Source organism: Panthera leo, chromosome E1 (assembly GCF_018350215.1).
Source record: "Panthera leo isolate Ple1 chromosome E1, P.leo_Ple1_pat1.1, whole genome shotgun sequence".
NCBI lineage: Eukaryota > Metazoa > Chordata > Mammalia > Carnivora > Felidae > Panthera > Panthera leo.
Window position 1 is genome coordinate 16,806,364 of NC_056692.1, and position 17,745 is coordinate 16,824,108.

The window sequence follows — 17,745 nt, forward strand, 5'->3', positions numbered from 1 at the left end:
GGGAAGGGAAGCAAAATAATATAAAAACAGGGAGGGGGACAAAACATAAGAGACTCTTAAATATGAGGAACAAACAGAGGGTTATTGGAGGGGTAGTAGGAGGGGGGATAGGCTAAATGGGTAAGAAGCATTAAGGAATCTACTCCTGAAATCATTGTTGCACTATATGCTAACTAATTTAGATGTAAATTAAAAAAATAAAATTAAAAAATTATCTATTCAAATAACTGGTATGATTTCCATTTCCTATATGGACACTATTGAAGTTAGTAACAAATTATTAAAGTTTAAGAAAAATTACAACCAGGTGAAGGCAATACATGACTCGTTCATACTCTAGCTATTATATATTCCACCTGTACTAATTAATTTATAGTCATGTTACTTTGTAATATAATCACTTCAAATGTAAGGAATTGAATTATTAAAAACAGAAAGTATGATTTCTTTTTCCCCGTTTTAACCAGCTTAGCTATATAAACCATAGTCTTTTAAGTGACACACTTCATTTAGTACATAATAAATGAGTTACAGGTGTACCGCAAGATAGTTACCTATCCAGCCCTATGAGGGCCTGAAAGGACTGGAGTCATTGGTGCCTCTACATAATTCACCCCTGGCCAAAAGCAATTTGTTCGAAGGATTCTCAGAGAGTAGCCCAAAATAATCAGAGACTGATGATCCACTCTAGTGTCCCCCATGGTCCCATAGGAGGCAAGCATAATTAAGAATTTGCTTTATTAAAGCAAGTATCCTTTAATAAAAGAGCAAAGCCAAGGAGTATTCTACTACCAGGGCATCACCTTCCAAAGCCAGTTGCAGTGAGTATTGCTGCTTGTCATAAACACTGAGCCTTAGAGCTGCTGGAAGAGTGCATGTTCCAGGTACCCAAGGGGCAGGACTCACAGCCTAAGGTGTGGCCAGGAAACACAGGGAGGCCTGCCAGATACTCCTTATGGACTCAACCCCCAATATCTCTCTTCCTATATATTGAATTCTTCCTTTTCTTCATGGCTGATATGCCCTTTTAGTTACATACAAATTAGCTGCTGGATTTTCATTTTAATAACATAGTCATACTCTGCAAATTAGAGTTTGACCATTATTTTGTAATATATAATTGATATGAAAAAGTGGATTATAAAACCAGTCATGTTATCATAAGATATTGCCACGTTACATTTGCCAGTAGGAAAAAAGTAAGAGTGATTAGTCAAATATAATTTATACTTGTAACTTTTTAATTGTTGTGAAAATTATTTTAAATTTATCACTTAGTTGCATGAATTATATTCTCATCAATAATGACTACCAAGTGATCATTGTTGAATTGTCTTGTTCAGGAATTATGTGCAGTCATTTTAATCATAAGACTCTACATTTCTTGTGAGACTAGTTTAGTGGTGAGCAACTCCTTTAACTTTTATCTGGGAAAATCTTTATCTCTTCTTAAATTCTGAATGATGACCTGAAATGTTAAATGGAATTCCTCCTTCTATTTGTTTTTGGTTTTTGTTTACAGGGAATTTTTTAGTACTTCACTGTGGGTGCGATGGCCAAGGGGCTGTCTGGGGTCTACTTTTGGGAAGGTGCTGAGGTGGGACTGGCTGGGAAGATGCCAGTGATGGTTTTATGACAGAAAGTGCCTTAATTTCAGTAAGTTGCTGGATCAGTGTGGGAACCAGGAACTCAAGGCTCCTGGAGGAATTGCTACACCCCCAGTGTATGGTCAGCTGTTAGGCTCTATAATGACATGAATAATGGAAGATATCTTTGGAAAAGGATACTATAGAATCTGTAAATTCTGAACTTGGGGGAATTTGGTCAGTAGGACAAAGAATCTGGAGAGAGATTTTCCTGGAATCTACATGACCTTCAACGCACACCAGTGGTCTGAGATGGTCTGGCCAATCATAGAAGCACTTAGAGATGCCACAAAGAGAAGAGCCTTCACCCTAGTCTCTCAAGCCTACACCTCCATAAAGAGCCAATGACTTTGCAGCCGTTGTCAGGCTGCTGTGGAAGAGCCTGTGAAAGGTACATTAGAACAAGGATGGCAAGCCCACTTCACCACAAGAATGTTTTGCCCAAAAAACCAGTTGCAGGGGCCCTGGATGTTTCCTTCAACTGGATCATTCCCTCATCAGAACCTGCCCCAATTCCACCAATCCCCAACAAGCAGCAGTTAGCCAGACTGACCAATTATGTGGCTTTCATCAAAAGCTGATATATCATTCTGAATTCAAGATCCACCTTCAGAATCCTGTATACTGACAAATATAGAAATGTAAAATTTTTATTTTCAATTTATTGGATGGATTAGCACCTCAGCATTCCCTACTGAGTATGTGATAAAATACATATATAAAGTATATTATATGTATTTTGTCCTTAAACATTATGCTGAATAGTTGTTGAAACAATTTTTGTTTTGTAATATTTGACAATTTGGATGGAGCCCGTCAGTATTATGCAGTTTATATTTCCTAGTGACTATAAAACACAGATTTCCTGCTTCATGTGGGACAGTGGTTGTCAATTGTTTGTTCCTGCCGCAGCACAGCACACCCCCCAGTCTGCACCGATGGTTAAGAGTTACAGTGATTCATGTGGGATTTGAGAAAGACTGTCCCCAGAGGCAGTATCTGAGCTGCTGAGGATTCCTATCCACCCTCTTCAGAGAATGTGCTCTCCTTTCTCCTCACCTCCTGAATATCACACACAGAATGCTGAAATGTAGATGAGGAACAAAAGACCATTTCCTCAGTAAAGCAGTGTGTTAACTTCACATCGTTTCCTGATAGTGTTAGTACATCCAGTGTACTGGCAGTGGAGGGTTTGTCATGAAAATGTGACTATTTAAGACCCTCAGGAGACATATTAGATGTAATATTCCTTGTAGGAGCAGGGAAATGTAGGGTGGAAAGCATTATATTGGCAAAGTTATTAAGATAAGTGATACACTTTGCCCAACTGTCCTGCAGCCTACTGGTTGCTTATATTTATCCTTTGGTTCAAGTTCTGCCTTTTGGAAAAAGAGTGAACAAGTCTTTCAGTTTTTGTGTGATGCCCTCTGAATATCTGGAGATGTTCATTGTATCTTCAGGTTATCTCCCCACACCCCACTTAATTTATTCTGCATTTGTTCAATAAATATTTATGAAAAAATAAAATAAAGGTAATTATTTAAATAAAAAGAAAAGAACATAAATGGAAGAAAATTAAGAAAAAACTTCACTAGTAAAAGCAAATATATAATAAAGGTAACAGATTAATCACTTATAAAGTCAGTAAGGAGGCTAAAACACAAAAATAATAAAATCAATTATATCTACAAAAAAGTAGTCAAGGGATACACAAAATAAAGATGTAAGATATGATATCACATACATAAAACATGCAGGGGGAGTAAAAATTTAGTGCCTTTAGAATGTATTCTTCAGCATACATGTGAATTCAAGTGACCAACTTAATATAGACCGCTAATACACATGTTATATATGAACCCCATATGTAACCACAAATTAAAAACTTATTATACACAAAATAAAAAAATAAACCTGAGCATAACACGAAAGTAAGTCATGAAACCAAAAGGAAAAGTAAGGAGGACAAGAGGATAAGAAAGGAACAAAGAATTAAAAAACAACCAGAAAACAACAAATGGCAATAAGTACATACCTATCAATAATCACTTTAAATGTAAATGCTCCAATCAAAAGACATCAGGTCACTTAATGGATAAAAAACCAAAATGCACCTATACATTGTCTATGATACTTCAGACCAAAAGACACATACAAATTGAAAGTGAAGGGATAAAATAATGATATTCCATGCAATGAAGGTGGAAAAAAGGTAGCAATATTTACATCAGACAAAACAGACTTAAAAACAAAGACTGTAACGAGAGAAAAAGAAGGGCATTACATAATGATAAAAAGGAATCAATGTAAAAACAGGATTGACACTGTAAATATCTATGCACCCAACATGGAAGCACCTAAATACAAGCAAATATTAATAGATATAAAGGGAGAAATTGACAGTAACACAATAATAGTAGGGGACCTAAATACCCAACTTACACCAATGAATATATCATCTAGACAGAAAATCAATAAGGAAGGAGTGGCTTTGAATAACCCATTAGATCAGATGGATTAACAGATATGTACAGAGCATCTCATCCCCAAACAGTAAAACAGACATTCTTCTCATATGCACACGGAACAGTCTCCAGCATCACATATTAGTCCACAAAACAAGTCTCAATAAAAAGATTGAAATCCTATCAAGTATCTTTTCTGACCACAACAATATGAAACTAGAAACAAGGAAAGAAAACTGGAAAAAACACAAACACATTGAAGCTAAACTACATGCTACTAAACAACCAATGGTTAACAAAGAAATCAAAGAGGAAATCAAAAAATACATGGAGACAGACTTGCAGGTGCCACCATCCCAGAGTCGCCCATGCCACCCAGTCATGGTCAACCCCACTGTGTCCTTTGACATTGCTGTGGATGATGAGCCCTTGGGCCGTGTTTCCTTTGAGTTGTTTGCAGACAAATTCCAAAAACAGCAGAAAACTTTCATGCTCTGAGCACTGGGGACAGAGGATTTGGTTATAAAGTTTCCTGCTTTGACAGGATTATTCCAAGATTTATGTGCCAGGGTGGTGACTTTACATGCCATAATGGCACTGGATCCAAGCCCATCTATGGGGAGAAATTTGATGAGAATTTCATTCTGACACACATAGGTCCTGGCATCTTATCCATGGCAAATGCTGGATGCAACACAAATGGTTCCCAGTTTTTCATCTCAGTGGTTCGATGGCCAGCATGTGGTCTTTGGCAAGGTGAAAGAGGGCATGAATACTGTGGAAGCCATGGAGCACCTTGGGTATAGGAATGGCAAGATCAGCAAGAAGATCACCAATGCTGACTGGACAAATCTAATAAATTTGACTTGTGTTTTATTTTAACTACCAAACCATTTCTTTTATAGCTCAAGAATACATCCCTTCACCCCTATCTGCTTGAAATATCCTATAATCTGTGCTCTCACTGTAGTTCTATGGGTTCCATATTTTCCTCACTCCCCTCCAAGTCTAGCTGGATTGCAGAGTTAAGCTTATGATTATGAAATAAAAACTAAACAACAACAACAACTAAAGTACATGGAGGCAAATGAAAATGGAAACACAATGGTCCAAAATCTTTGGGACACAGCAAAAGCAGTTCTAAGAAGAAAGTTTATAGTCTACCTTGAGACACAAGAAAAAGCTCAAAACAATGATATAAACTTACAACTAAAGGAACTAGGAAAAGAACAAGCAAAGCCTGAAGCTAGTAGAAGAAAGAAAATTATAAAGACTAGAGTGAAAATAAATGAAAGAGAAACGAAAAAAATCAATAGAAAAGATCAGTGAAACCAATGGCTGGTTCTTTGAAGAGATAAATAGAATTGGATAAACTTACACAAATCCATTAAGAAAGAAAAAAAGAGAGGATTCAAATAAATAAGATCAGAAATGAAAGAGGAGAAATAACAACCAACACTACAGAAATACAAAGGATTATAAAATAAAATTATGAAAAATAATATGCCAACAAATTGGACAACCTAGAAGAAATGGATAAATTCCTAGAAACATACAATCTTCCAAATGGAATCAGGAAGAAATAGAAAATTTGAACAGACCGATTTCTAGTAATGAAATTGAATAGGTCATCAAAAAACTCCCAACAAACACAAGTCCAGGACCTGATGGCTCCACAGCTGAATTCTACCAAACATTTAAAGAAGAGTTAATACTGGGGCCCTCAGGTGGCTCAGTTGGTTAAGCGTCAGACTCTTGATTTAGGCTCAGACCATGATCTCACGGTTCTGACAGCGCACAGCTGGCTTGGGATTCTCTCTCTCCCTCTCTCTCTCTGTCCCTCCCCTGCTCACTCTTTCTCTCAAAATAGATAGGTAGTAAATATATATATCTTATATAATATATAAAATATTTAATGTTGTTATATTACATATTAAATACATTATATTTTATATATTTATTATATAATATATTATAAATAATATAATTTATAATTATTATACATAATATTAATATAATATTTAAAGAAGAGTTAATATCCATTCTACTAAAACTATTCCAAAAAATGAACAGGGAAGAAAACTTCCAAATACATTCTATGTGGACAGAAGTACCCTGATATCAAAACCACAAAAAGACACTGTGCCTGGGTGGCTCAGTTGGTTAAGTGTCTGACTTTTGCTCAGATCATGATCTCAGAGCTTGTGAGTTCAAGCCCCACATCAGGCTTTGTGCTGACACAGCACAGCCTTCTTCAGATCTTCTGTCTCTGTCTCTCTCTGCCCCTACCCTGATCACACTTGCACGTTCTCTCTCTCTCTCCCCAAAATAAATAAACATTGAAAAAAAATTTTTTTAAAGACACTGTAAAAAAAAACTACAGGCAAATATCCCCAATGAACATAGATGCAAAAATCCTCAACAAAATACTAGCAAACCAAAACCAAATTCAACAATACATTGAAAGGATTATTCACCACAGTCAAGTTGGATTTATTGCAGGATGGTTCAATATTCACAAACCAATCAATGTGATATATCACATTAACAAGAGGGAGGATAAAAACCATGTGATCATTTCAATAGATGCAGAAAAGCGTTTGATAAAATACAATATCTGTTCATGAAAAAAACTCTCCACAGAGTAGATTTAGAGAGAACACATCTCAACATAATAAAGGCCATAAATGAAAAACCCACAGCTGGCATTATATTTAATGATGAAACTGAAAGCTTTCCCTATAAGATCAGGAATAAGGATCTCCATTCTCACTAGTTTTATTCAACATAATACTGGAAGTCCTAGCCACAACAATCAGACAAAAGAAATAAAACGCATCCAAATTGGTAAGGAAGTAAAACTATCCCTATTTTCAGATGACATGATACTTTATATAGAAAACCCTAAAGACTCCACCAAAAAACCATTAGAAGTAATAAATGAATCCAGTAAAGTTGCAGAGTACATAATTAATATACAGAAACCTGTTGCATTTCTATAAACTAATAAGAAAGTAGCAGAAAGACAAATAAAAAAAATACTCCCATTCATAATTGCAGCAAAAAGAATAAAATACCTAAGAATAAATTTAACCAAGAAGGTGAAAGACCTATACTCTGAAAATATAAGACACTGTTGAAATAAACTGAAGATAACACAAACAAATGGAAAGATATACCATATTCATGGATTGGAAGAAGCAATCTACAAATTCAACATAATCCTTATCAAAATACCAATGGCATTTTTCACAGAATTTGAACAAATAATCCTAGAATTTGTATGGAACCACAAAAGACCCTGAAAAGCCAAAGCTATCCTGAGAAAGAAGAGCAAAGACTGCAGGTATCACAATCCCAGATTACAGGATATATTACAAAACTATAATAATCAAAACAGTATAGTAAAACCACAAAAACATATATAGAGATCAACAGAACAAAATAGAGAACCCAGAAACAGACCCACACTTATATGGTCAATTAATTTTTGACAAAGGTGGCAAGAATATGCAACGAAGACAGTCTCTTCGATGTATGGTGCTGGGGAAACTGGACAGCTACTTGCAAAAGAAAGAAACTGGATCACTTTCTTATCCCATTCACAAAAATAAACTCAAAATGGATTAAAGACCTAAATGTGAGACCTGACACCATAAATTCCTAAAAGAAAACATAAGTAATAGACTCTTAGACATTGACCTTAGCAACATATTTATGGATATGTCTCTTCAAACAAGGGAATCAAAAGCAGAAGTAAACTATCAGGTCTACAACAAAATAAAAACCTTTTGCACAGCAAAGGAAGCCATCAACAAACCAGAGAGGCAACCCACTGAATGGGAGAAGATATTTGCAAACAATATAACCAATAAAGAGTTAATATCTAAATTATACAAAGAACTTATATAAGCCAACGCTAACAAAATTATACTCTGATTAAAAAATAGGTAGGGGCACCTGGGTGACTCAGTCAGTTAAGTGTCCAACTTCAGCTCAGGTCATGATCTCATGGTTCTTGAGTTCAAGCCCCACATCAGGCTCTGTGCTGACAGCTCAGAGCCTGGAGCCTGCTTCAGATTCTGTGTCTCCCTCTCTCTCTGCCCCTCCCCCACTTGCACTCTCTCTCTCTCAAAATAAATAAACATTAAAAAATTAAAAAAAAAAATAGGCAGAGGACCTGACTAGACATTTTTCCAAAGACATACAGATGGCCAACAGACACATGAAAAGATGCTCATCATCACTAATCATCAGGTGAAGACAAATCAAAACTACAGTGAGATATTGTCTCACACCAGTCTTAATGGATAGTATCAAAAGATAAGAAATAACAAGTGTTGGTGAGGACGTGGAGAAAAGGGAACCCTTGTGCACTGTTGGTGGGAACGTAAATTGGTGCAACCAGTATGGAAAATATTACAGAGATTCCTCAAAGAATTAAAAATAGAACTACCATATGATCCAGTAATTCTACTAGTGGGCATTTACCTAAAAAAAGTGAAGACACCAATTTGAAAAGATATAAGCACCCCTATGTTTATTGCAGTATTTACAATACCTAAGATATGGAAGCAATCCAAGTATCCATCTATAGATAGATGAATAAAAAAGATGTGATATATATATATATATACACATATACATATACATATTTATTATTCAGTCATAAAAAAAGAATGGAATCTTGCCACTTGCAACAACATGGATGGACCTGAAGAGTATTATGTTAAGTGAAATAAGTCAGACGAAGACAAACACCACATGATTTCACTTATATGTGGAATCCAAAAAACAGAACAAATAAACAAAAAGCAGAAATAGATTCATAAATATGGAAAACAAAGTGATGGTTGCCAAAAGGGAAGGAAATAGGGGTTCAGGTGAAATAGGTGAAAGGGATTAAGAAACTTCCAGTTACAAAATAAATAAGTCATGGAGATGAAAAGTATAGCATAGAGAGTATAATCAATCATATTGTAATAATGTTTTTAAAAACCCTACGTAAAAAACATTATGCTTATAGAAGCAATCTCAAGTTTTTCATTAAATTTTTGAGAAACTTTATTTGGAAGTTTATACAAATTCAATATTTAATATCCTGAATGTTTTCTTTTCCTCATTATATTATATAAATACAAGTATTTTCACCATGCCCCATTATAGTTGCCTCCCAATCTCCTTTAAATTTATCCCAGTGTGCTATACAACTATTATTTCTATGGATGTCATGATATGAAAAAAGGTTCAGAAGCACTGCTTTAGCTTTAGATAGGACTCTTTACCTGGGGCCTCTCAATGGATTTCAGTGGGTGTGTGAAATGCGCACATATATCTTTCTTTTTTTTTATTTTTATTTTTTTTCAACGTTTATTTATTTTTGGGACAGAGAGAGACAGAGCATGAACGGGGGAGGGACAGAGAGAGAGGGAGACACAGAATCGGAAACAGGCTCCAGGCTCTGAGCCATCAGCCCAGAGCCTGACGCGGGGCTCGAACTCACGGACCGTGAGATCGTGACCTGGCTGAAGTCGGACGCTTAACCGACTGCGCCACCCAGGCGCCCCACATATATCTTTCTTGAGAGATAGTTAATACTTTTCATAAGTTCTCAAAGCTTAAGAACCAAGTGACTCAAGAATTTCAAAAGTTCCCCTATAATTTCATCCCCAAAGAAGTGATGTTACAAGTTAAGGGTTAAAGGAATTCCAATAGCACAACTAGGCCTCCATTATCACAGGTGGGAAGAATAAAGGTGCTATAAGTAGAACTAGGAGGACTTCTGTCTCCTGCTCCCTCTTTTGGGACTCCTGCTCTTGGCCTCTCTCTTCTTAAATTCAACTAACATATTAAGAGGATTCTAGGGTCTTTTCTCTGTTAGAAGTAAATACTTCCTCAGATCACCAGAAAGTACAAACCAGGGTGGAATCCAGGGAAGACAGTATAGATTTCAAATGCTCACATTTGATCTAGCTCTGCAGCCAAAGCCTGAAAGGCAATATTGTAAAATGTATATTTGCCCAGACCTCTTCCTCTGTGTTTCTAAAGCACTTTGCACATAACTAGACTTCTCCTATATATGTGTCTCCCTTGGGGGCCTAGCAGAGGTGACAAAATCCACAGTGCCACTCTGCCATACTGTCATTATTTGGTGTGTTTTTCCCTAAAAGGTTTTGAGCCCCTGAGAGATAGACTTTTATTTTGTTTTTAAAACAGTCTCTAGTATAAAATATACACTCAGTATTTTCTCAATTAATGACAAATAAATTAATGAACACGCACCATTAATTTCCAAATCTTAGTTTCCTTAAAAGGTTATATGCCAGGAAGAGATACTTCCTCTGTAAATTAATAAATTAATTTCCTGATACAAATAAACTTAATGTGAATCTGGGTACTTTATAATCCCAACTTTTTTATAATCCCAATTTTGACCAGGATTTTATCTTCTCAGATATGTTTAATAGAGATGTTCTATATCTTCCTACAGATGACACATCTCTTGACCACTGATCTACTTCTCTCACTGTTGAGAAAGGCATGAATCATACGTCTTTTTAGCCCTTTTTAGTCCCTTTTTGCTTGATGCTATTTTCTACACATAGGGTACACTCAGCAAAAGCTGACTGAACTTGGAACAAACTTCAAACAATAATAAAGTTATCTTAATTACATACAAGGCTTCACAGATTATATAGGAATTTACCATGCATTATCTCATTTGATCACAAGAATCCTGTGAGTTAGAGCTCCATTGTAGAAACCAATGCTCAAAACGTTTAAGCCATTTGCATAAGGTTTTACAAACTGGAACTAGAAGCCAGGTCTTCTGACTCCTACAGTAGTGATCTTTCCCACTGGGAGATTAATGGAATTCTCTCATCTGCCAAAAGAATTTCTTAATATTATGTTGACACAAAACTAGATAGGCAGTGTTGCTATCCTGAGTCAGTAAGAAAATCAACATACAAGTACATTAAGACCTATTGATCTGTATAATATTTTTTCTAGAACAATACTTTGGCTTATAAACCACGTGTTTCATTTGAGTTCATTCAGCTTTCAGCTATGTTCATTTCTTACCTATGCATACAGCTTCCTGTGTGGTCTCCTAAGCATTGGTTCAAAGTTCTTACTTCTGAACTTTGTCTTGTCTTTTCCTGTTTACTTCGCAGCTCTGGGAAAAACACAGATTGTTTAATCTGTGAACCATACATCTTTGTTTAATTTTTGTCTCGCAGGCACTCTTGACCACCACCAGGGGGCAAAAGCCTACCAGCTGGCTTCTCAGCAATTCATTCTACACAGGACTGTACAGTACAGGGACCCTCAGTGTCTGATTCTTGATGGAACCTCCCTGCTAATTATTTCAACCGCAGGGCCCCAGGGAGAGAACAAAGGCTCAGCACAGAGGGCTCTAGTGGCACTTAACCATACAGCAGCCAGAAGGAGCACATGACAGTCCTGTCAGTTTAAAGGAAGCAATGAAATCCAAGAGAGTTTGAGTGACAAACAGGAGGAGGTGGCTTTAATAACTGCAAACTCCTTAATGTGTGTGTTTCCTCAGTTTTGATACATATGGTGGTATATTCCAGAGCGTCCACTCAAATTGAGAAATAGCTTTGTCAACTCTCTTTCTCTGTGTAAACAATCAATGATATTTGCATAGTGAGACTTCCCCCCTTTTTAAATCTTGATTTTTCATTACTTTCTTCGCTTATGGTCTGCTAATGGTTTATCTTTTTTTTTTTTTAATTTTTTAACGTTTATTCATTTTTTTTTTTTTTTAATGTTTATTCATTTTTGTGACAGAGAGAGACAGAGCATGAGTGGGGGAGGGGCAGAGAGAGAGGGAGACACAGAATCTGAAATGGGCTCCAGGCTCTGAGCTGTCAGCACAGAGCCCGACGCGGGGCTCGAACTCACGGACCGTGAGATCATGACCTGAGCCGAAGTCGGACGCTCAACCGACTGAGCCACCCAGGTGCCCCTAACGTTTATTCATTTTTGAGAGAGCGAGAGCAGGGGAGGGGCAGAGAGAAAGGGAGACACAGAATCCCAAGCAGGCTCCAGGCTCTGAGCTGTCAGCACAGAGCCCTATGTGGGGCTGAAACTCATGAACTGTGAGATCATGACCCAAGCCCAAGTCCGATACTTAACCGACTAAGCCACCCAAGCGCCCCATGCTGACGGTTTATCTTTTAGATTGTTCCTTTAAAATATTTAATAACCTACATTTCACATTTGTCTATGAAATAATGAAATCTAGAGCCGAAGGAGAAAAAAAAAAATCTCAAAGAGCAAATGCTTTTTAAGAGAATTTCTTCCCAGCGGGAAGCAAGTGGGAGGTAAATAGCAGGTTGGACCCTTATAACTCTGTGAGCCCTGCTTTCTCGGCCTCCCGGGCTCATACAGTCTCTCTCACCTTAGGAATAATGAATGAGTGAGTCCTTAGGGGCCAGGGTAATAGAGGAAGTGTGAGGGTACCTACCATGAAGCTTCTCAGGGTATAATATGAAAAAGCTTTCTTTCTTTCATGAAGTCGCATCATAAAACATGGACTCTGAGATAGAGGGTGGTACAGCTTTGAAAAAGCCCCCGAGAGCCGGGTCAAAGGGGGATAAACTCGTCTCCTGGTCGCGCCACGAGGGTCTCCAGTCCAGTAAGTCTCACTCCCGCCTAGCGAAAGCCTTTGAAGCCCCGCTGAGCCCTTTCCCACCAGACAACGTGTTTGCCTCAGGATTTTCACCTCAGTTTCCTTTCTCTAAGATCGGTTAAGCTGCGCGCCCCCACCTCATAAAATGGTCGTCTCTCAGGAGTGGGGACTCCAAAGGCTCCCAGAACCGGGGCCCCTCCCCCCATCCCAGTTCACAGCCTCCGGGCGCGGGCAAACCGCGCGATTCCAGAGCAAAGGAGGAAACCCAGGAAGGGGCGGCGGTCAGAGGCGCAAACAACCGGCCGGCTTCCGGCAACTCAAGGGTTACGGCGAGGCGGCGGCGCGCGCCGAGGGGAGAGGCGGTTGCTGACAGGTGGCGCCTGCGCACTGGGAGCGCTCATTGTGCCCCGCTGCTGCCGAACCGCCCGCCCGCCCGCCCGCCCGCCGCCCGTTCGGCGCGTCAGTCGGCGAGAGTCCGGTGGTGGGTGCGGAGCCTGCGGCCGTTCCCTCGGCCTCTTCCTCCTCCCCGTTCCCCTCACCCCCCTCCCACACCCCTTTCCCCATCCCGGCTCCGTCACCCTCCCGCCCCCCATACTCAGGACAAGAATGCCCTGCCCGGAACAACCTAGCAGCGCCTAGATGGCTTTGGTCACGGTCCAGCGGTCGCCTACCCCCAGCACCACCTCCAGCCCCTGCGCCTCGGTGAGTCCCACCCGGCGGCCGCTCCGCTCGCTTCTGTCACTGCGGCTCCGCTTTGCCTCAGCGGGTCCCGCCGAGCGCCACTGCGCACGCGCCGCGCCGCTTCCCAGGCCTTGGCACTCGGCTGCCGCGAACCCCCCACACCCCCCATCTTTAAGACGAGCTACGGGACCTACGGGACGTTGGTTTTTGCCCCCATCACTCTGAACACCTGGCTCTCACAGTCCTCGCCCCGAACCCCCACCCCCGTGGCATGCTTTCCTACGGCTTGAACACTTCCTTTCGCGAATGAGTCATTCTTGCTTTTCACCCTCCCCCTTCCTTGTACCCTCTGTTGCTCTGCTGCAGGGAGAGGACCATGGGACTCCTGCGTTGCCCCTAACACACACCACATCCCTATACCCACACCCATTTCATGGACTCGTTCAGTATTCCCACCCTGCAACCCCTTCTTCAGGCTCTCCGGGGTATGTGCCTTTCCTCTAGTCACTTGCTATCTTTCTTGGGCTCTGGTACTGTTTGGGCTTCATTGGATTGCTGAGCTGGTAGTTACTCCTTGGTTTCTTCCCTCCTCTCCAGCAGAGAGGTCTCTTTCTTGGACGTCTTACCTTTTCTCTAAGTAGTCCTGAAGCATCTGGCGCTGTTTGATAACCAGGGCCAATTCATTTACATCTTACAGGTATTAATGCCTTGCACTCATTGCTCATGATCGTTCTTGTTCTTGGGTCGTGTTTGTATGCTTCAGATGCGTATGCCAGTGAAGCATGCTTCCAGAAGGAAAATACCCAATAACCAGCCTTTTCCTGCTGGGCCCTTCTTTGACTTGGCTCCTAGCCCCACCTCCATCCCTTTACACCCCACTCTTTTAGGCTTTATTCTTGAAAATGCTTATTTAAAAAATAAAATATTGCATCAGTGGGGCGAAATGGGATCTTTAAAACATGCAAGTGTTGTAGAAGGAAATAGAATGAAAATAATGAGCAACTGGAAAAGCCATCTTGAACTTCCTACAGAATTGTAATTTTTAAAACTGTGTTGGTGGATTTAGTAGTTTCAAGTTGCCAAAAGGTATTCACTAAACACTGTACCACCCTTCACTGTAAAACATCAGGTTATTCTTTATATTTATATGTTCACTGAGCTGTGGGCTTTGATATCTTGAAAATACAGTGACTTGTGATTTCAACATAGTTTCCTGAATTTCAAAATTTTGTTCTGTATAGTGGTGGTTTCTTTTTTTTTTCCCCTGAGCTTTCTTGTGAATTTTGTGTGACCAAATTGACAATTATATCCTAATTCTAGAAGTGATTATATTTCGGGGGTTAACTTGTATTGTTGCAGAGAGCAGAACTAGGATCCTTGGGTAGAAGTTCAGGGAGGCAGATTTTCAATGATTGTAAGGAAGAAGAATCTTGTAACAGTGGAGTGGACTGCCTTGCAAAAATAGTGAATGTCCGTTGCTTAAAGTATTAAAAGAAAAGATGGAGGACCTTTTGCCTGGAAGTTAGTATAAAGAATTCCTGCAGTGAGGGACTTCTAAGGCCTTTTCCAACTCTTAAGATTTTGTGATTTGAGAATAGTTGCACTTCAAAGGTGGTAAAACGTTTTTAAGGTCCTCTGAAGACAAGTATCATAGGATAGAAATTTAGTAAAATTTATTTATATGTAGTACTTTATGCTAGATTTTGGAAAGTTAACATTCCATCAGACCATTTTACTTCTCTTTACTAGTAAACCCTTTGAGAATAGTGGTCACCAGGTGTGATTTTGGCTGAGAAAGCAACTGAAAGTTAGTAGAGTCATGCAAATAAATACACTATAAACCAGTATTATAGTAACATCATTTCCCCTGGGCATTGTTTAAAACAGTTTATGCTATAATAATAACATACATACATGTATCGAGTTATCATACTAAATTCCTTGAGGTGAATGATTAGTATACAATAAGGCCATATCTACTTGATATGACTTAATTAGCCAAAACTTAGTTTTTAGAATATTGAGGTATAGTAATAGTCACTTTTGAGATAGGTAATTAAATTGATCATGTGGTAAGCTCAGTTGTTGAGCTGATATTTCTATGTCTACTTACCATGGTAACTTGGTTATTTCAGTTGTGTATGCATGGCCCTCGGAATCCTGGGATGTGTGTGTGTGTAACACTCAATAGTGTTTGTATGACTGATAAGCCAGTTACCTTTCCCTTTAAATTGTCTTCCTATTTCACTTCATCCAGCGCTGTGTTCAGCAGAGTTGTCTTGTGGTTCTTGTATTCCGATATTTGGCTGCTGTCTGACCTGCATATATTTGCTCTTGCATCTCTTGCTGCATGAATAGGTTAAGTTGTTTGTTTTAAAAGTAAAAGAGAGCAAAAAGAATCTAGAGAACCATGAAAGTAGAGATTTAATTTTGTGAGACTGGAGATTTAGATTTTTTAATTAATAATTTTAAGCATTTCATTTTACTTTTTCACTGTGGGAGGTGTAGGACATTTTAATACTGTCAGCTTTTCAATATTCATTTTGGGGATTAAAAAAATCTATTGATCATCTACTGGGTATGTGTGGCTGTTATAGATACTAACATGTATAAGACATTGACCCTGTCTATCAGGATCATGTAATCTTGGAGGGGGCAGAAAGAACAAATGTGAGATGAGAGGGTAGAAAAGGAGAGCGAGGGAAATGATACCGCATGTATATGAATAGCTGGTTTGTAATGGCCAGTATTGTCTGAATTCAGATTAAGATAAATTCACTACTGGCAATAGTAGAAGTAACAGTATCTCACATCTCTTGGGTTTTTGTCTGTGCCAGGCATCATGCCAAGTGCTTTACGTGGATTAACTCATTTACTCCTCACAATATGTCCAAAGGAAATTGCTATTATCCCTATCTTACAGATGAAGAAACTGAAGCAAAGAGCCATTAAGGAATGTGCCCAGTGTCACTTAGCTGTTGAAGATTTGTCTAACTTTAGAATTTTCCATCTGGTAATCAAAGAAAAGTACACATAGTAGGTGGATCTCAAACTAGGCCTTTAAGGATGGGTAGAATATTTATAGGCTGGGATAGAAGCTGGGAAGTAGAGAGTATTCCAGGTGGAGAGAAGCTATATTCCCAACACTTACAGGCAGAAAAGTACAAGGCATATCTGAAGGACTTAACTAGACCAGTTTGAAGAAGGATTTCTTTGGAAGAGTAGTAAGAGATAAAGGTGAAGAGGAAGCTGGGACTGCATAGAGACTCCTGAGCTTAGGAGGTTGAACTTGATGGGGAAGGTAATGGAGAGTCTTCAGAGGTTTTGAGCAGATATAATCACAGTGGTGTTTTCAGAAAATTGATCTGGCAGCTGTTGCCAGAGAGATTTGAGAGAGGCAAAGGAAGGCCATGAGTGGAACCAGTTAGAGGCTATTGTGGTAGCTCAGGTGTAAGATAAAAAGGCCTAAACTGGGGATGTGAACTGGTAGTGGAAAGAAAGGGACAGATGTGAGGGATTATGGAGAAAACACAAAGGGCCTGGGAACTGACTGGATATAGGGGAGGAGGAATCAGAGATGCCAACTCTTGGAATGTATTGTTCTTCTAAGATAATAGATGTTTCCTAATTAATAGGAGGCAATTTAAGAATTATCTCTTTCCTTCTTTCTGGTATGAATTTTATGAGTGGATACCTATGTTGATCCAGGGTCATATAAACACAATGAAATACTATAAAAATATTTTACTTTTGTGTAGTGCTTTATACTTTTCAGAGTGTTTTTGTGTTTGTGATCTACTTTAAGTCTAGAGCAGCCTTATAAGTTATGCAGGACAGGTACCAAGGTTAAAAGACTTACTGAAGGTTACAAAACTGGTTGGTGTAAGAACCTGCACTAGAACTAAGTTCCTTGGCTCCTAGTCCACATTTCTTTCCATGGTGTGAAACAGCATATGAGTTTCTGATCCTGAGAACTTGACTGCCAGTATAGTAAAGAAATCAAGACTTAAGATACAATCAAGAACTCCTCTTTGCAGTTCATTTATATTGTAAGCTTAACTAGAACAGAATCATCTGGGTCTGTGCAAATCATTTTTAGGTGATACCCTTATTTGAAGCCTATTATCTCTTAGTTTATACATAATTCCTAAAACTTGGATATTTAGTTTTCTTATTCTTAGAAGATTATCAACAGCAAAAAAGGAATGGAAAGTGTGGCAAGTGCTGCTAAAGACAGGCTGCTAATAGTTCTGGGAAATGATAGCTGATGGTTTTATAGCAAGGGAGGAAGAAGATG

The 17,745-nt window shown here is 38.9% G+C and overlaps 2 protein-coding genes and 2 pseudogenes across 16 annotated transcripts in view; 3 read left to right on the forward strand and 1 right to left on the reverse strand.

Moving 5' to 3' along the window:
* Nucleotides 1–14,737, reverse strand: part of EFCAB5 (EF-hand calcium binding domain 5) — a 166,696-nt gene extending 151,959 nt beyond the window's left edge. For 4 of the 11 annotated variants that reach the window (XM_042916291.1, XM_042916286.1, XM_042916285.1 and 1 more), the window contains exons 1-2: nt 12,603–13,008; nt 11,195–11,288 (exon numbers count right to left, since the gene is read on the reverse strand). The gene's annotated coding sequence lies outside the window, so the exon portion shown is untranslated. Of the gene's footprint in view, nt 1–11,194; nt 11,289–12,602; nt 13,017–13,438 lie in introns of those variants that run through there. The other 7 variants (XM_042916292.1, XM_042916293.1, XM_042916297.1 and 4 more) reach the window with 5 other exon arrangements.
* LOC122206783 lies at nt 1,739–2,317 on the forward strand (annotated as a pseudogene).
* LOC122206782 lies at nt 4,493–5,112 on the forward strand (annotated as a pseudogene).
* SSH2 (slingshot protein phosphatase 2) overlaps nt 13,242–17,745 on the forward strand; it is a 255,835-nt gene continuing 251,331 nt past the window's right edge. Inside the window, exon 1 of one of the 5 annotated variants that reach the window (XM_042916299.1) lies at nt 13,242–13,469. In XM_042916299.1, coding sequence (XP_042772233.1) covers nt 13,407–13,469 — 63 coding nt within the window. In that variant the 5' untranslated portion in view covers nt 13,242–13,406. The remainder of the gene's footprint in view (nt 13,470–17,745) is intronic. The other 4 variants (XM_042916298.1, XM_042916301.1, XM_042916302.1 and 1 more) reach the window with 4 other exon arrangements.